General features: G+C 47.0%; 1 protein-coding gene across 1 annotated transcript in view; it reads right to left on the bottom strand.

The window, feature by feature from the left end:
- The window catches only part of MMP2 (matrix metallopeptidase 2), a 343,614-nt gene that overhangs the window by 48,632 nt on the left and 274,288 nt on the right, over window positions 1-20,694 (bottom strand). The window contains exon 10 of the mRNA XM_077458031.1: window positions 18,488-18,624. Within this exon, the coding sequence (XP_077314157.1) occupies window positions 18,488-18,624 (137 nt within the window). The remainder of the gene's footprint in view (window positions 1-18,487; window positions 18,625-20,694) is intronic.

Here is a 20,694-nt window from a genome sequence, read left to right as displayed (position 1 = left end):
ATAGACTTAAGAAGAAGTTCCATCTCCGTTATCCAAGTAAGCCTGGGGGTGCAGGAGCAACCCCTCGAGAAAGGGGGGGTACTGTCAGTACTAGAATCCCTTTAGGACCCAGCACAACTTACCTGACACAGCCTGTGTCTGGGAAACAACAGTGATTGGTCAGCTCACCTTTAAATCACCTGTATCAGCATTCAGTCAGTGCTCCTGTTGGAGTTCACTTGTGTTTGATCCAGCTGATATTTGCTCTGAGTCTTTCGTGTTTAACCCGGCTTGTTTGACCATCCTTGCTTGCTTCTGATTCGGTACCGTTTGGATTCTGATCTACCTGTGTATGACCCAGCTTGCCTAGACTACGCTTTGCCTGATGCTACTAGTACCCTCATCTGCAGCAGTGAACCACAAGGTCCAGCAATCATATATTCTCATCTACAGCAGTGAACTACAAGGTCCAGCAATCATCTACCTTTGTCTGCAGCGGTGTACTACAAGTCCCAGCTGACCTGCTCTGCTTAGACCTGCTCATGGTATGTGCTTTGAACTCTTGTATAATCAACACACCTGAACTGTTACTTGTTATCTGTTCCTAGCCTGACAGGAGTCCCCCGAACTGTTTGAGCACAGTGTTGGGTACATGCTCCAGGAGGATGCCCAGGGATAGGGATGAGCCGAACATCCCCCGCTTCGGTTCGCACCAGAACTTTCGAACAGACCTCAAATTCGAACGAACGTTAGAATCCCATTGAAGTCTATGGGACTCGAACGTTCGAAATGAAAAGTGCTAATTTTAATGGCTCATATGCAAGATACTGTCCTAAAAAGGGTTTGGGGACCTGGCTCCTGCCCCAGGGGACATGGGTCAATGCCTAAAATGTTTTTAAAAATGGCCGTTTTGGCGGGAGCACTGATTTTAATGACAATTAAAGTGAAAAAAAAAAGTGAAATATTCCTTTAAATATGGTGCCTGGGGGGTGTCTGTAGTATGCCTGTGAAGTGCCACGTGTTTCCCGTGTTTAGAACAGTCCCTGCACAAAATGACATTAAACGGAAATAACACCATTTAAAACTGCTTGCGGTTTTAATGTTATATCTGGTTCCTGCAATATGGTTGAAAATCATTGAGAAAAATGGCATGGGTAGCCTTTCCTGCCCATTACCAGCCTATTTGGGTCTTGTACGCATATTAAGGGGAACCCCGTACCCATATTAAAAAAAGGAAATGCGTGTGGCCCCCAGGCCCTATATACTCAGAACAGCAGTATACAGGCGGTGCAAACAAGACAGGGACTGTGTAGGTTTGTTGTGTTAAGTTGAATCTGTTTGTAATTTTCAACTGGTACATTTTTAAAGTGTAGCTCCAGTCAAAAAAACTATTTTTAAGCTTTTTGGAAAACATAGGGAAGGGTTATCACCCCTGTATAATTTGTTTTGTCGTCCATCTTTTTTCATCTCACTTGCTGTTGTCTCCTTCCGTTTGCAAGTAGGAGATGTTTGTAAATTGGATGTTTGAAAGTAGGGGCCTGCCCTATATGCTCTGCAGAAATGGCGGAACAAGGTGTTGGTTTTGCCACAACATTGTAAGCCCTCAAAGTGACTCTTGGTGGGCGCTGGAGCGCCCTGCTGTGATCGATTATATCAAGAATTGTAATTACATGCCATTGTTGAACAGTCGTAGAAAAATTGACCTTTGGTGGTTGTGGTGCTGGTGCCACAACACTATAACTCCTCACCGTTACTCTGGGTGGGCACAGGAAGGGGCCCTCCTGTGAAATATTATATCAAGAATTGTAATTACATGTGCCTGTTAAACAGGGGCAGAAAAATTGGGCCTTAGGCACTGGTGCTGGTGCCACCACACTGCAACCTCTCCCATATACTCTAGTTTTATTGCAGGAATTAGCCCTGCTGCAAAGCATTGCATCAAAAATTGTACTTAAACGCCCCTGTTAAACAGGGGCAGAAAAATTGGGCTGATGGCATCACCCAGAACCAGAAATGTTCTTCCAACATATCAGCGGAGGAGGAAGAGGATAGACAATCAACATAACAGGACAGTCACTCAGCATCAGCATAGGCAGTCTTGAAGGGATGTGATATTTCAAAAAAAATTATTCGGTTACATCAGCTTCAGGTGCTTGGTAGCTGTGGGTGATCCAAGACTGATTCATCTTGATGAAGGTCAGTCGATCAACTGATTCGGTGGACAGGCGCACCCTGTGATCGGTAACAAAGCCACCAGCAGCACTGAAGGTGCGTTCCGAAAGAACGCTGGATGCAGGACAGGCCAGTAGCTCAATTGCATACTGTGCAAGCTCTGGCCAGTGATCCATCCTCAAGACCCAGTAAGCCAGAGAATTTTCGGTGGGAAAGGTGTCTAAGTCTGACCTTGCCCCTAGGTATTCCTGCACCATGTAAATCAGACGCTGGCGATGGTTGCTGGAACCGATCATACCTTGGGGCTGCGGACTAAAAAATTGTCTGAAAGCATCAGTCAGACGGCCACCTTCTCCACCGCTCCTTCTGACCGATGCCTCAGCAACACGTTGTCCAGGACCAGGAGTTTGTAACCTCCCAGTCTCTGGGAACGCGTTGCACAGACCTTTCTGCAAGGCCTCCCGGAGAGGTCTCATCCTCTGCTCCCTCTGCGATGGCAAGATAAGGTCGGCAACCTTACCCTTGTACCGTGGATCAAGGAGAGTGGCCAGCCAGTAATGGTCCCTCTCCTTGATCCGAAGAATACGAGGATCCTTCCGCAGGCTTTGCAGGATCAGGGAGGCCATGCAGCGTAGGTTAGCTGAGGCATTCGGTCCGGAGTCCTCTGGGTCACTAAGGACAACATGATCCGCAGCTACCTCCTCCCAGCCACGTACAAGTCCACGTGTTTCTTGGGACTGTAAATCATCCCTACAAGGCTGCTGCTGCTGCTGATGCTGAGTGCCAGCCTCCACCTCCATGCTGACACAATCATCCTCCTCCTCCTCTTCCTCCTCCTCATCCTCTTCCTGTGTGATGGGTGGCACAGCAGGAACACTGTCTGGATAAAGGGGGCCTTGAGAAGCAAGGAAGTCCTCCTCTTCCTGCCTCTGTTCTGCCTCAAGTGCCCTGTCCATTATTCCACGCAGCGTATGCTCCAAGAGGTGGACAAGAGGTACAGTGTCACTGATGCATGCACTGTCACTGCTCACCATCCTTGTGGCCTCCTCAAACGGTGACAGGACAGTGCATGCATCCCTGATCATGCCCCACTGGCGTGGTGAGAAAAAACCGAGCTCCCCTGACCCTGTCCTGGTGCCATAGTCGCACAGGTACTCATTGATGGCCCTCTGCTGCGTGTGCAGCCGCTGCAGCATGGCCAACGTTGAGTTCCATCTGGTGGGCATGTCACATATAAGGCGGTTCTTGGGCAGGTTCAACTCCTTTTGGAGCTCAGCCAGCCGAGCACAGGCATTAAATGATCGGCAGAAATGCACACCGACTTTCCTGGCCTGATTCAGGATATCCTGTAAGCCGGGGTACCTGCCCAAGAACCACTGCACCACCAGGTTAAGGACGTGAGCTACACAGGGCACATGGGTCAGTTGTCCCTGACGGAGGGCGGAGAGGAGGTTGGTGCCATTGTCACAAACCACCATTCCTGGCTTAAGCTGGCGTGGCGTCAACCAACTCTCGGCCTGCCCCTGCAGAGCTGACAAAACATCCGCCCCAGTGTGGCTCCTGTCCCCCAAACAAACCAGCGCAAGCACGGCATGGCATTGTTTTGCCTGCATATTTGCGTTGCCCCTGGAACGCCTACGAAGCACCGCTGGTTCTGAGGACAGAGCACTGGAAGAGGCCATGGAGGAAGAAGAAGAGGAGGGGGTGGAGGAGAGAGGTGTGTCACAACCAATAGTAGCATTTTGGAGGCGTGGTGGCGAAACAACCTCCAACACTACTGCACCTTGTCCTGCATCCTTCCCAGCTGCCAGAAGAGTGACCCAATGGGCCGTGAAAGACAGGTAACGTCCCTTTCCATGCCTGCTGGACCATGAGTCAGCGGTAATATGCACCTTACCGCTAACCGCCCTGTCCAGCGAGGCAAGGACATTGCCTTCCACATGCCGGTAGAGAGCAAAAGGCGTTTGGGGACCTGCCACTGAGGAACCGCACATTGTACAAACTCATGGAAGGGGGCCGAGTCTACCAACTGAAAAGGCAGCAGTTGAAGTGCTAGCAATTTAGCCAAGCTAGCATTCAACTGCTGGGCATGTGGATGGCTGGAAGTGAACTTCTTTCGCCGGTCCAGCAGCTGGGGCAGGGACATTTGCCTGCTATAATCGGACGTGGGTGTACCGCTAGCAGAGTTCCTGGAAGCACTTGGCTGTGACACACCTAATTCTACACCTTCATTCCTCTCAGAGCAGGTTTCAGAGAGGACTGAAGGTCTAGTGGGGTTGGAGATGCCAGCTGATGAGGAGCAAGGAGAGGTCCGCTTTGTTCTTTGGTGTGGGTCTTTGAGGTACGCTTGCCAACGAGCTGCATGGCACGTCAACATATGTCTGGTCAAGCATGTGGTGCCCAAGCGGCTGATGTTTTGGCCACGCGAGATACGCTTGAGACATATGTTGCAAATAGCAGCGGTGCGATCTGATGCACTCGTCTCAAAAAAGGCCCACACCAAAGAACTTTTAGAATAACGCGCAGAGGCAGCGCCCTGCACAGGCGGAGCTCTGCGGTGTGATTCAGTCGGTGTGCTGCCCCTAAGCTGGCCCCCGGAGGGCATCCTGCCTCGTTGGACATGTGCCTCCTCCTCCTCCTCCTCTCTCCTACCAGGCACCCACATGGAGTCAGTGCCCTCATCATCCCCTCCCTCTTCATCGCTGTAGCAAACCTGGCAGTATGCTGCAGCTTGTGGAACATGACTGCCAGATTTCTGTCCTTCTTGAGCATCCCCTCTCTCTGCGCTCATGCTACTGCCTTCCTCTAGCTGAGTGTCATCATCAGAGCCCACAAAACACTGGGCATCCTCCTGGGGCATGTACCCAACACTGTGCTCAAAGAGTTCAGGAGACTCCTCAGGAGGACATGGTGGGTCTAGGGAAGGAGTCACTGATGATGACATTGAGAGGAGGGAAGACGATGCGTTGGCAGCTGCTTTGCTAGTACCCTGAGACTGGGTGAGAGAGGATGAGGAGGATGAAGAGGGCTTGGTCATCCACTCTACCAAGTCGTTGGCATGTTGCAGCTCAACATGTCCAGCTGCCGAAAAGAAGGACAAGCGTGTCCCATGGCCACGCGCTGATGACAATGCACCGCGTCCACGACCAGCACTGTTGTCTCTAGACACAGAGCCTGCTTGCCCTCTTTTATCGGCTCGCACCTGTCTGCCTCTCCTTGCTGGCCTTCCAGACATGGTAATGGCCTGAAGGGAGTTGGGTAAAAAAGCAGTTGGGTAGTGTATATTGTGCTAGAGGCACACAACACCCACTAACTCCTGCAGATGCCTTTATTATAGAACACCAGAGATAAAGTTGCCATTGTAATAGTTGTAATGCTTTCTTGTTTACCCCCCTTTTTCTTAATATCTATTCACAGTGTAAAACGAGGCATGTGATGCTCTAATCATGCTGTTGTAGGACCTAGTATGGAGTATGGGAGGAGACTCCCCTGGGGCGGGCATGCGCCTCTCCGGCGGTCCTGATAGGCCCCCACACAGTGGGTGGCAACAGGTCCGCCTCAGCAAGTAGTCACCGATGGTTTCCTAGGTGACTATGGCTGATGCGCGTCGCCACGTTCTGGCGCATGCGCAGTAGGAGCGGCGGACCCGGCGACGTCATAGCCCGGCGCTCGCGCCGTGTTTGTGACGCCGCCGGGTTGGAGGTTAAAGGCACGCCATTATGGCGCTCCTTTACAGCGTGCGAAACGAAGAACGGGGAGCTTTCAGGCCAAAACCGTCGTTCGGACGAAGGAGGTGCAGGAGAGACGCTGCCGATCGGTATGAACTCCCTTATATATTATGTACCCCAGAATTAAATCTATACACTCGGTTGACGAACGAAATTTTTATTAGGTCAACACCGTACACCGACGACAGTGTGGGCAAAGATTTGGACTCTCCCTTTGACATAGACACAATGTCCACCGTGCATTAGATCCAATATAGATATATCCTTCCGGGCTTTCCTGGCACACCGACAATTGTACCTGGACTTTAATGTCCATCGGAACTGCCGCACTGCTTCACTTTCATCCATGCTGCTTCTTTTAAAGCTCCTGGCTATATTGGTATGTAATCTTTATACCCAAACTGTGACATAAATGTCCACGCTAAAGCTGTGCAAGTCGTTTATATATATATATATATATCTATTATTTAAAAATTTCTTACTATTGTTTTGTAGCTGATTTTGAACCTCCCGTGTCCGCCCCAAAGGGTGGTCAATTACCTAACTCGGTAGGGACTACCCGAACTCCAGTTGTCCTCCGATATCTGCATGGTGGTGAGCTACATGCTTCGTATTCATATCTTTTCTCTTATTAAACTGATTATAAACAATACATCAAATACTTTGAAATAAATATTGTTGTTTGTTAAGTAATATGTGATAAATTTCTTTTTAGACAAAAAAGGTCTCCTGAAGAAGCAACAGAGTAGTCGCGAAACTAGTAGAGAAACCAAAGACCGTATTGGACACAAAATATTGTCGTAACAAATTTTGTCTATGTTATAGTCATAATATGTATTTATTTATGTATGTATAAATTTTCCCCTTTTTTTTGTAACAAATCTCTTTTATAAGTAATAATAAATATTTGTATTTTTTATATAAACCTGGTATCAAGACAGTCCATCATTCTATTGGGTGACTTTAAGGCGAACCATGGTTATGATGTTCCATGTATGAATTCCTTTGGTCTTTTCCCCCCCCCAAAAAATCTTCAATATATAAGGATGAGGATACCATATACTTTTCTTTTATAATTAGGCACAATCTTATAACCAGAGATAAAGGGGTATATACAGATGTATACTGTGCTGTGCTGGAGGCACACACAACTTCCAATAACTCCTGCAGATGGCAAGTGGGCTCAAATAGAGAACAGCTATGTAGGTGGATATAGCGGTATGTACTGGGTACAGAGCACGCAGACAGCACGCACAAGCTCCTAACACTACTGACTGCAAGCTCTATTATAAAAGATAGATCACTAGCTATATAGGTGAGGTGAATATAGGGGTGTATACTGCGGTCAGGGCACGCAGACAACAAGCACTACACAACAGCAAGATCGAAAATCGGCCAAAAACGATCGTTGTGTACTGTGTTGAAGGTACACAGAACACCCACTGCTTCAGACGCCAACACACTACACAAGGCCGCCGCGCTGGTGGCCTTATATAGTGTGGGGCGTGCACTACACAGCCTGAGCTATGATTGGCCACAGGCATCCCTCCTGTGGCCAATCATGGCTCTCCTCACTGCTGGTGCTGCGATTGGGGGGTCACAGTGCATGCTTGGCCAATCATGAGCCAGCAATGCACTGTGCCATCGCAGTGCATTGTGGGCCGTGAGCGCCACACGAATTTGGCGCGAACGGACCAAAATGTTCGGACTTCGCCGAACGGACGAACAGCCGATGTTCGAGTCGAACGTATGTTCGACTTGAACGCGAAGCTCATCCCTACCCAGGGATATTGAAGGCTCTCATGATGATACCCAGCTAGAGGAAGGCAGTAGTGTGAGCGCAGAGAGAGGGGATGCTCAAGAAAGACAGCAATCTGGCAGTCATGTTCTACCAGCTGCAGCATACTGCCAGGTTTGCTCCAGTGATCAAGAGGGAGGGGATGATGAGGTCACTGACTCCATGTAGGTGCCTGATAGGAGAGAGGAGGAGGAGGAGGAGGCACATCTCCAACAAGGCAGGATGCCCCCCGGGGGCCAGCTTAGGGGCAGCACACCGACTGAATCACACCACAGGGCGCTGCCTCTGCGCGTTATTCCAAAAGTTCTTTGGTGTGGGCCTTTTTTGACACCAGTGCATCAGATCGCACTGCTGCCATTTGCAACATATGTCTCAAGCGTATCTCGCGTGGCCAAAACATCAGCCGCTGTGGCACCACATTCTTGACCAGACATATGTTGACCTGCCATGCAGCTCGTTGGCAAGTGTACCTTAAAGACCCACATCAAAGAACAAAGCAGACCTCTCCTTGCTCCTCATCAGCTGGGATCTCCAACCCCACTAGACTTTCAGTCCTCTCTGAAACCTGCACTGAGAGGAATGAAGGTGAATTAGGTGTGTCACAGCCAAGTGCTTGCGGGCACTCTGCTAGCAGTACACCCACGTCCGATTGTAGCAGGCAAATTTCCCTGCCCCAGCTGCTGGACCGTCGAAAGAAGTTCACTCCCAGCCATCTACATGCCCAGCGGTTGAATGCTAGCTTGGCTAAATTGGTAGCACTTCAACTGCTGCCTTTTCAGTTGTTAGACTTGGCCCCCTTCTGTGAGTTTGTGCAATGTGTGGTTCCTCAGTGTCAGGTCCCCAAATGCCACTTTTTCTCACGGAAGGCGATTTCGGCTCTCCGATCCCAGCGCGTTTTGTCTTCATAGACACCCCAGACGATGTCTATGAAGACGAAAAATGCATCGGGAGGACTCCACTGCAGCCGATTTTTATTTTAAAGCGCTTGATTCACTTCATAAATGTGAGTTTGTTACTATTTTTATTAAACTTTGTTTTTTAATGGAATTACACTATATGACCCCATCTTTTTATTTTATGCGTCCATCATTCTGAGCTGGACCTCTATCTAATTGGAGAAAACCTATTACCATCAATTGCAATGGCGGAGAGATTGTTTTGACGTTTCCTTGGCGATTCACCATATGCGAGTTTGAATTTCTACAGATACTACAAAAGCCTGTACGACCCTTTGAATATATATTCTTTTGGGTCAGATACGTCTGGTAAGCCAGCATCCACAGGGGTGGTGGGATTGTCACGTGGTGTTCGCATGCTATCCCTTTAAGAGTGGAAGGTGGATTTGCAATTTAATTATACACGTGGGACTTGAATATTTTCATCAAACAAAGAGACTTTATGTTTAAACAAAAAAATTTCCATTTGATATTGATTATTTTGTTTTATGGACACAAAATAATACAATTTTATTTGGCAAATGTTCTATAGAAACATATAAGCACAATTCTATGTGGTAAATTGTTTCACTAATACAATGTTGGTGTTTATTAGGATTAAAGCTCTCACCACAGGTAACATTTATAGGGTCCCAGGTGGCTGTACACGGGGATATTATACATGTTGTTGTATTTTTTGCACATTTTTTTTTTTTTTTCAGCGCTTTTGTATAGATTGTATACTTTTTACCTTAAATATCCATTTCGGTGTGTTGGCAGCTTTTTTATGTTTGGATAACGCAGTGTTTTTTCTTTTTTTTTATATGGGAGAGGTTGCAGTGTCGTGGCACCAGCACCAGTGCCTAAGGCCCAATTTTTCAGCCCCTGTTTAACAAGGGCATGTAATTACAATTCTTGATATAATATTTCACAGCAGGGCCCGTTCCTGTGCCCACCGAGAGTAACTGTGAGGACTTATAGTGTTGTGGCACCAGCACCACAACCACCAAAGGCCCAATTTTTCTACCACTGTTCAACAATGGCATGTAATTACAATTCTTGATATAATAGTTCATAGCAGGGTGCTCCAGCATCCACCAAGAGTCACTTTGAGGGCTTACAGTGTTGTGGCAACACCAACACCTTAGGCCCCCATTTCTGCAGAGCATATAGGGCAGGCCCCTTTCAAACATCCAACTTACAAACATCTCCTACTTGCAAACGCAAAGATGACAACAGGAAGTGAGATGAAAAAAGATTGACGGACAAAAAAATTATACAGAAGTTATAACCCTTCCCTATGTTTTCCAAAAAGCTTAAAAATAGATTTTTTGACTGGAGCTACACTTTAAAAATGTACCAGTTCAAAATTACAAACAGATTCTACTTAACAACAAACCTACACAGTCCCTGTCTTGTTTGCACCGCCTGTATACTGCTGTTCTGAGTATATAGGGCCTGGGGGCCCCACGTCTTTCCTTTTTTTTTGGGGGGGGTACAGGGTTCCCCTTAATATCTGTACAAGACCCAAAGGGGCTGGTAACGGGCAGGGGGGGGGGGCTACCCATGCCATTTTTCTAAAATTTTCATCCATATTGCCGGAACCAGATATTACATTAAAACCGCAAACAGTTTTAACTTGCTTTTTTCCGTTAAATGTCATTTTGTGCAGGGACTGTTCTAAACACGGGAAACACGTGCCACTTCACAGGCATACTATAGACACCCCCCCAGGCACCATATTTAAAGGAATATTTCCCATTTTTTTCACTTTAATCGTCATTAAAATCATTTCTTCTGAAAAAACTGCAGTTTTTAAAAACAAAATAGGCATTGACCCATGTCCCCTGGGGCAGGAGCCAGGTCCCCAAACCCTTTTTAGGACAATATCTTGCATATGAGCCATTAAAATTAGCTCTTTTTATTTCAAACGTTCGAGTCCCATAGACTTCAATGGGGTTCTAAATTTCGCATGAATTTTCGGTCCGTTCGAAAGTTCTGGTGCGAACCAAAGCAGGGGGTGTTCGGCTCATCCCTATTGATAACATTAAAGGAACTGAGGAAGTAAAATCAGTGGTTGTACTTTATGGGAGCATGGGTGTCAGGAACTGACCCCTCAAGCAAATTTGTCCTCGAGGTATTACCACCCAATAAAACCAGACAAAGGGAAAAGGTTGACACAGAAGGGAAAGAAGAAGGCCATGCTAAAATAGAAGTTCTGAGTAAAAATATAAGATTTACTAACCTAACAGTAGAAGATGCCATAGCTTTGGAGACAGGATACCAAGAAAAAATGAGCGGTTAGAATGGTTGAGGTACACGGTTAAAACTGTTTAGTTTGTGCCAGAGCCAGACTACGTTTAACAACTATCCCTTGTTCTCTAGATCACAATACAGATCCAGAAGTTTAAAATGTATGTTGCGATTGTATAATAAGAGCTATAAACAAATTCTACTTGTCACACATTGAGTTTGTTGTTTCCCCCAGTACAGAGACCTCAGATACCTCCAGCAGTTACTGCTTATCTGGGCAACTTTACTTGTTTTGCACTCCCAGGGAACTGTAGCGGGGTGGATCTTGGGTCACTACCCAATGACTACTGTGTGGAGAGGATTAACACAGGCAATGGTGACTGGGTTGAACATGACATTCAGAGAGCTGATGACTGGTGGATGTGTGGGGATAAGAAACTGCGAGCTAGGATGCTGGCCAATGCCCGATGGAATTGCGCTATAGTCCAGCTGGCTATGCCCCTGAGGATCCTGTCAGAACACCCGTGGACTAAGAGTCACCAACGGTATCGGAGGGACACCTCTCCCATGGGGTCATTTGACTCTCAGATCTACATAAATGAGATTGGGGTTCCTCGCAGGCTGCCGGATGAGTTTAAGGCCAGGAATCAGGTGACAGCTGGGTTTGAGTATCTTCTCTGGTGGGTGACTATAGATAAAAATGTTGACTGGATTAACTATATGTACTATAACCCTAAATGATTTGTAAACTATACTAGGGACGCTGTGAAGGGCCTAGCAGAACAGTTGGCCCCCACATCTCTAATGGTATGGCAGAACCGAATGGCCTTAGATATGGTCCTAGTGGAAAGAGGAGGGGTATGCAAAATGTTTGGTAGCATGTGTTGCACCTTTATCTCTAGCAATACAGCTCCTGGAGGGACAGTGACCAGAGCCTTGGAAGGACTGACTTCTCTATCGAATGAATTAGTGGAAAACATGGGTACTAATGATCCATTCACAAACTGGCTTAAAGGATGGTTCGCAGTGGCACAATTATCAGGGTCGCAACAGTCGCAAGTGCGACTGGGCCCTGTAGTTCTCCGCCACTTCAGGAGGTCCACTGGCTGCCTGCCTGCGTGAGGGGCCCACCTGATTGTCCCGGGGTGTGTGTCCGTGATTGACTGTCACTGTGGGGTTCATGCCGTGGGGAGGGGGGCTTTCACCCGCTACGAAGGGAGAGATCATGAGAGAGAAGTGCTTTGAGACTGTTTGTGAGCTCTGCCTCCACCTATCCAGAGGCAGAGAGACTGCAAGGGAGGTGGGGCGGACACTCAGCAGACCTATTCGGTGAAGGCGTGGGAGGAGCTCTCTGAGACTAAGTATTCCTGGAGGAGGCACGCTTTGTGAGGAACTTCGTGAAGGATACTTTCTGATTCTGAGGAGGGGGAATCAATAGATTGATTGGCAATAAGTAACCATTTTGCACTGCAATCGGTCGATCCCAACCTCTACCACCTCTGCGGCTCTGCCTCTTACTGACCCCATCCCCCACCACCACCACCACTGATCTCATCCCTATCCCCCATCACCTCTACAACATAGGGATGAGATCAGTGGTGGTGGTGGAGGAATGGGATCAGTAAGAAGTCCCCCTGCAGTACCACCACCCCCCTCCAGTACCGCCACCACCCCCTCTGCAGTACCTCCACCCCCCCTCCAGTGCCACCACCACCCCCCTCCAGTGCCACCACCCCCCCCTCCAGTACCTCCACCCTCCAGTACCACCACTGCATTGGGGACACAGGCTGCACTGGGGACACAGCTTGCATTGATGACACCAGCTGCACTGGGGACACAGGCTGCGCTGGGGACACAGGCTGCGCTGGGGACACAGGCTGCGCTGGGGACACAGGCTGCGCTGGGGACACAGGTTTCACTGGGGACACAGGTTTCACTGGGGACACAGGTTTCACTGGGGACACAGGCTGCATTGGTGACACAGGCTGCATTGGTGACACAGGCTGCACTGGTGACACAGGCTGCATTGGTGACACCGGTTGCACTGGGTACAAAGGCTGCACTGGTGGACAAGGGCAGGCTGCATTTTTGGGCACAGATAAAGTTGTTGTTAATAGAAGCTCCCTCTTGACAGTTACGGTAAGCTGAAATCAGCTTTGTTGTACAGTGGAAATAATATAGTATCAAAACCATGCCTTCCGTGGGGGGGGGGGGGGGGGGGGCTTCCTGATTTCTTGCACTGGGGCCCTGAGGTTTCTAGTTACGCCTCTGATGGTTCGGTAAGTGAACTGGACTTATCACATATCATGTTTGATCTCAATTGCTGTGGCTTTGGCTGTTTTGGTTACTTGCAAATGCTGCTGAATTCCCTGTATTTGAGGACTTTCACAAAAACTGATTGAAACTGCAGTCTCAAGAACAATGTATCTAAACTCTTCCTACCTCTGAGGAGACCTATGTGGACATTGAAGCTCAACTTAATGACATACAGTCCAAAAGTGTATAACACAGGGACTACCATCGAAATGTGTTGAGATAAAATAGTTACACAAAAGGAGGCAATGTTAGAAAAGTTTTAAATGTTTATTGTGTGACTATTAAGCCGCATACACATGATCAGACTATCCAGCAGACAATCTGTCCATGCGTGAGCTCCGGCTGACTTTTTCTTTCCAAATTCTTTCCGAATCTGGCCATCTTGCCCACACATGGAGAAAAGTCCGTTCATTTTGGCTCCAGGTAGACGGGACTAGCGCAGGAAGTCAATGTCGCCGCCTCCATTGGTCACCTGGTATGGACTTAAAGGGGAAGCCCTACGCCAAAAAATGGCGTGGGGGTCCCCCCCAAAGTCCATATCAGACCCTTACCCTTATCCGAGCATGCAGCCTGGCCGGTCAGGAGTGAGCGCCCTCCCTTCCTGAGTCGTACCAGGCCACATGCCCTCAACATGGGGGGGCTTTGTGGAAGGGGGGCCCTGCAGCCCCCCACCCCAAAGCACCTTGTCCCCATGTTGATGAGGACAAGGGCCTCTTCCCGACAACCCTGGCTGTTGGTTGTCGGGGTCTGCGGGCAGGGGGCTTATCGGAATCCAAGAGCCCCCTTTAATAAGGGGCCCCCAGATACCGGCCCCTTTAATAAGGGGGCCCCCAGATACCGGCCCCATCACCTGTGAATGAGTATTGGGGTACCATGTACACCTACCCATTCACCTGGTGAAAAAAACAGAACACATGTTTTTAAAATAATTTATTGGACAGCTCCGATGGTCTTCCGTCTTGGGGGGTCTTCTTGCTGGACTCCTCCACTATCTTCTGCTCTTTTGCTAGCTCTTTTACTAGTGGAGGAGCCTGGCTTTCTTCTTCATCGGCGGATGCTGGGACTGTGACATCATAAGGGGGCAGGGTCACCATGTGACATCACCCAGTGACCCCGCCCCTTGTCCCTATATAAGTCGCGTAGGGCTTCCCCTTTAAGTCCATACCAGGGGACGGGCCAGCGAGGTGTCAATCTCGCCGATGGAGACATTGACTTCCTGCGCTAGTCCCGTCTACCTGGAGTCACGTTCAAATTGAACAGACTTTTCTCCGTGTGTGGGCAAGTCTGTTCATTTCAAAAGTCCGGCGAAATCCCACCATAGTCCGGCGGTTTGTCCGCCAGAAAAGTCTGGTCGTGTGTGGGCAGGTCCGGCGGACCTCCGCTGCAAAGTCCGGCGGTTTGTCAGTTGGACTAAGTCCGCCGGATAGTCCGATCGTGTGTACGTGGCATTAGAAAAACTATTAGAAAATCAATAACAATGAGACTGATTTTTAAGATGACTTCTGAGCACGTTGTTGTATTAACTTGCTGTATCATTTTGCTTTAACTAACAAGTTGAAGGATGATTAGGCTTAACCATATATGGTAGAACAAGACTGTACATGAAACACTAATTACCCAAATAAAGTACCATTTTCTATCAGGCACGCTATCTGTGTTTCCTCAGCTAATAGAAGCTATATTATTGTAGATATTAGGAGGGTGAAGTACATCTCTTTGTGTGATTCTTACTGCATCTTTTGACTTGTAAGCATCATCCTTTTGTGTGACACATCTGAAATAAATTGTCTGCTTATCGATACATCTGGAGTTTGATTGATCACAGGAGAAGAATAATCCTAACAGACACTAACATTAATAGTGACACTAATACAGTGATCAGGGATAATACTATACACTGTCACTTTACTAATGACCTTGACTGGGAAGGGGTTAAGCTCTAGGGGCAAGCAAAGGGTTAACTCTGTGCCTAACAAGTGTAATGTGTGTAATATGTGCTGCTTTTACTAAGAGGCCTGGCTGTTTTTTCTTTTTCTGCCTGCTTTGTGAAAAGTGTGTGAGCCATTGTTCAATTGAACACTGCTTTGAAATTGTGAGACTTCATCTGAAATCGCATTATTTCAAAGCCACATTGTCGGGTCCGACTTGAAAGACATCTGTGCGGCTTCATGCACAGATGTCTATTGAAGTCTTGCCCAAAATCGGCAAAAGTAGTGCAGGAACTACTTTTGCAAATCCGTGCGGCACAGCAAAGTCGACGCTGCACCAATTGGAGCAGTGCCATTGCCAGAAATAGGCTGCAACTAGTCATGCAATTTAACCTTTCAAATTGCATGACAAATCACTTCAATGTGAACGAGGGATGAAAGTGAGAATGGATGTGTGAGCTTAGGCCGCGTACACACGCGGGGACTGTTCGCTCAACTTTGTCCGTCAAACAGTTTCAGCAAACAGTCCGCTCAAAATTAGCATGGACGGACTTGCCCGCACACGACGAACGAACAGTTTGCTGAAACCGTGCGCGATGACGTGAACGGCACGTACGACGGGACGGAAAATACGACGTCCTATACACTGCATTACAACTTTCTGCGTGTAAATCCTTTCTGAGCATGCGCGGAACTTAGTTTGACGAACAAGCCTACACACGAGGGGACTGTTCGCTGAAACCAAGTTTCAGCGGACAGTTTTTCGGAATTTCCGAAAAACTTTGTTCAGCAGACTGTTCGCTGAAACTGTCCGCTGAAAGCCCACACACGGGCGGACTGTCCGCCGAAACACTGTTCAGCGGACAAAGTTGGGCGAACAGTCCCCGCGTGTGTACGCGGCCTTAGAGAGAAGATCTCCTCACCTTACCCTTGCTTTCATTTCCACATTTGTAAATAAAATGTATATCTATCCCTGTTTGTAATTTGAATGTATGCATATAATTAGTTTTAACTAGACCTAACACTTTTTTTAGGATATGGTTGTCCTTCAGTAACATCAAGACACACATTCTTCACAGAACTTAGACAGGGCTTCTTGTAGTGTTTTGTTCTTTTGTTATGTGTTTTTTTAATAACTTAAAAAAAAAATCCAAAACAAGGTCAATAGAGGTTTGGAGATTAATTAGGCTGAGAGGTACATAACTTAAGCTGGCCATACACTGATGAAAATTGTTTGGTTCAGCAGACACCAGTTCAATTATTTTCAGTGTATGGCCATCCCTGCTCGACAGAAGTTAATTGTTCAATCAACTTCTGTTGAAGGAATATGCTGCAAATTTTTGTTGATCAGTTGATTGGCCACAGCCGCTGATTAGTGTATTTTAACAGCGGTGGGTCCCTCGGTTAGAATACAATATCACGATGGGGGGATTTCTCCATACACCTCTTGTGTGGATAGAGATAACTGGCCAAACAAAACAAACTAATGGCCAGCTTTATAGTGCCCTCAGAGTCAGAGTTGATAAGAAATACTGCTAGAAATTCTGGACAATGTTACAAATGAGACAACAGATCAGGGGAAGGAGGGGATGCCAAAGACTCAGAGGGCACCTAGTTTGCAATCATTGTAATAACTGTGGCAGGAAGATCTTAGTACTTAGACCCCTTTTCACACTGAAGGCACTTTTCAGGCGGTTTAGTGCTAAAAAGAACTCCTGAAAATCCCCCCTTGAGCCTCCCTATTGTGAAAGCTTTCACACTGAGGCAGTGCGCTTGCAGGACCGAAAAAAAAAGTCCTGCAAGCAGTATCTTTGGGGCGCTGCTGGGGCAGTGTATACACGCTCCTAAACCGCCCCTGTCATTGTAATCAATGGGCAGGGCTGCTGAAGACTTTCCTCGGCCGCTAGCGGGGGTTAAAAGCGCAGCTATAACAGCGATAAAGTGCCACTAACACTAGCTACCACCAACACTAGCTAACGTGGCCCGTGCACCAGGGTGAAAGGGCTCTTAAGTTCACAATAGCTTTAAAAAGCCACAGCAGATGACTCAAAATCACCAGACTTCGAGACTGAAATACTGCATGACTTTTGGATAGACGCCAACAATAAGCTTCTCTTATTTGTTTCCCTTTGGTCTGTTATTAAACATATATAGGAAAACACTTTCAATGATATAAGTGCAAAAATACTTGTTGATCTTGCCAGAAATCTTGTAAACTGATAGCTTTATGGGCTCTTTGACTGTGCTGCACTTTGAGTAGAAATGTTTACCTTGCTATTGACTACAAAATACCCAATGCAGCCACTTTATCTAAGGCATGTAAGCTGCTACAGATTATATTTTGTTTTAGGATTTTTATACACTTTAATGTGTATTATCCATAACAGTGGTGGCCCTATGTATAATAGATAGATTCATGCATAGCATGAATCTATCCACGGCCACTCCCCATTCATACATCCTGCCCCTTTTAGGACACCGGGCGCCTGAATTACAGTGGTGGGGGGTGTTTTTTTAAGAACTCATAGGCTCTAATAGGCTTCAAAATAGGGTGGGCTTGTGACGCAGAACATTGCCCTATGAGTACACCCAGGTGTTACAACAGAAAATTATTATTTGCTGTTGAAACACTGATCCTCAATCCGACCAATCAGAAGTGGGTGTGAGACCCGTTTTCCGATTAGCCAAAAAGAGAAGACCCCCGATTGGCCCCCAAGGATGAGGGAGGAAAGGGAAGCTGCCGCTGCTGTGATGACCTATGGAGAGCAGGGAAAAGGGAGGCCTCCGCCGTGATGACCCGTGAAGAGCAGGGGAAGCTTCCGGTGAAGCGATGGGGTAAGTGCTACGACCGCCCGGGAAGGGGTGGTGTCGGTCGCATACTGTTTGCCGCCCCCCCCCCATAAAAAATTACCACTGGCTGCCACTGATCCATAATCAATACCTTTTTTACGTTTTGGATAAAGTATTGAGGTGTTAGAACCCAGTTTGAACTGCTGTTTGTTTCCCTGATAAGGATATTTGCCCTTTGTTTTTTGTCCTCTCTTTGAGTTGTCACCAGAGGAGAAATAAAATATAAATGAATAAAGAGAAATACATTTTTGATTGGATGTACTTGTTTAGTGACAACTGTCTAAGAGATCTATCTAAATGAGGGATTTCCCTCACATTGAAGAGATTTTCCTCTTACTTCCTTTTGCGTCTACACAGCAGAAATTTAAGGGAAATCTCCCCAGTGGAACACAGATGGCAAAAAAAAAAATGTCGGTGCCTTTGCCATCCACTACAGCATCCAAACTGAAAAACAAAAACATTGGCTATAGATATAAAATAAACAATAATGGTATTACTTATAAATCATATCATAAACATCAATCTCACCTGCAAAGAAAACAGTCTTCTCCTCTTCGGGGTCTTCATATACAGCATCTATTTTCTCAGGTAGCTCAGACCAAAATGTAGCAACAAGTAGAGGACCTGATGGCTTCTCTCTACGGTTCACAGACCTCCATATAAACCTTGGGGGAAAAAAATTATATTTAGCAAAAGATTGTGTCACAGCAGGTCAAATAAATTCCCAATTTTTCAAGCAAGATTTTTTCTTATGCAAGCGACCATATAGTACCATTAAACTGAGCCTTACATATTTTTAAGTCTAGAAATTAAACATCCTGTGTAAGAGTAGATGCCAATGGTATTAGTCAGAATGGCTTAATTGTCTGTCTCTGATTTTGTTTCTTTTTGGTATTGGGGCTTGACTTTTTCTGATTTCATAAAATTCCTCAGTCCTGTACACACGGTCGGAGATTTCCACAACCAAATCCGTCGGATTTTGCCCGTCAAATTTTGTCAGTCGGATCTTGTCCGAAACTGTTGCATACACACGGTCGGACAAAGTTGGCGAAAAATCCGATCTTTCAGAACGTGATGACGTAATTTCGTTACGATGGGACTACATTCAGGCTAGTAGCCAATAGCTTTGATGTAGGAATTTGATCTGAGCATGCGTGGCACTTGGTCCGATCAAAATTCTCTACACATGATCGGAGTATGTCCGATCGGCCCAGTTGGTCGGGGAAATATTTCCAACATGTTGGAAAATTGGGTCCGACGGATATTCCGACGGAATCAGTCCGATGCATACCACACACAGTCGGATTATCCAACGACACGGTCCGATAGGACACATTCCGACGGATTCTCCGACCGTGTGTACAAGGGCTAAGAGTGCTGGCTACAAATGCTAGGTCTCACTGGACACTGAAATGGCTATTTCCATGCCATAGCTATAAAGCCAGGGAAAGTAAGGCCTCGGTAACAAAGTAAATCTAAACTGAAACACTTAAAGGGGTTGTAAAAGTAAATGTTTTTTCACCTTAATGCATTCTATGCATTAAGGTGAAAAAACATCTGACAGTGCCGGCGCCCCCAACCACCCCCCGTTTTACTTACCTCACCCCTCGAAAATCCCGTGCGCGCCCCGCCGTCCTTCCTCGCCACTCAGCCTGGCCGCTGATTGGCTGGAGTGGATGAATGGAAAGCAGCGCAGCCATTGGCTCGTGCTGCTGTCAATCACATCCACTGACGCGGAGCGCCAGGGGCAGGGCCGTGTGATACAGCGAGCGGCTATAGACGCCAGCTGTATCATGGGAGCGCGTCCGCAGGCGCTTCTCACCATGCGAGGGAGCTCGCATGAACGTGAGAAGTACCTGCGGGAAGAAGCCGAGAGAGCCGCCGGGGGACCCCAGAAGAGCAGGTTCGGGGCCACTCTGTACAAAACGAGCTGCACAGTGGAGGTAAGTATAACATGTTTGTTATGTTAAAAAAATATAAAAATTAACTTTACAATCCCTTTAAGAAGTGTTTATGGAAAAAAAAGGACAGCAAGGATCATGTGGCATCTGTTATTATATAACACTTCACTACATAAAAACGGAAAATTGTATACTCACCTTCCGTAATTTTCCTTTCCTGTTGCATCTTCATGGCAGCATACACCTATGGGTTGTGGCTCCGCCTCTGCAACCTGATAGGACCACATAACTATTAAATCTTGAGAGGACCCCCGCCCCAGTATTCTCAGTACCGTATATAGATACCTCACCTCAGATGGGTGGGCATCTGTATGCTGCCATGAAGATGCAACAGGAAAGGAAAATTATGGAAGGTGAGTATACAATTTTCTGTTTTCCTGTCGCATTATGGCAACATACACCTATGGGGAACAACTCGCAAACTGGGTGGGTATGAGCAGAAAAAAAGTTTATTTACAAGAAATTGAGGCATTGGACTGTATAATTGCTCTTCCGAATTCTACCGTGGACAACCTAGCGGAGTCCACTTTGTAATGAGATATAAAGGTGTTCTTTGAAGACCATGTGGCTGCTTTGCAGATGGTTTCTGAAGAGACCCTGCAGAAGGCTGCCCAGGAAGTCGCCATCACCCTTGTAGAATGTGCCCTTAAGCCCTCAGGTACTTGTGCTTGGTTAGACGAGTAAGCTTTTTTAATGACCTTTTACCAACCATGCTGTGATAGTACAGGAGGTTGCTGCCTGTCCTCTTCTAGAGCCTCGTGGAATGACTAGGAA

The sequence above is a fragment of the Lithobates pipiens genome, unplaced genomic scaffold, assembly GCF_037356315.1.
Source record: "Lithobates pipiens isolate NorthernLeopardFrog02 unplaced genomic scaffold, aLitPip1_a1.2 Scaffold_10, whole genome shotgun sequence".
Classification (NCBI taxonomy): Eukaryota; Metazoa; Chordata; class Amphibia; order Anura; family Ranidae; genus Lithobates; species Lithobates pipiens.
This window is presented reverse-complemented; position numbering and strand designations above follow the sequence as displayed.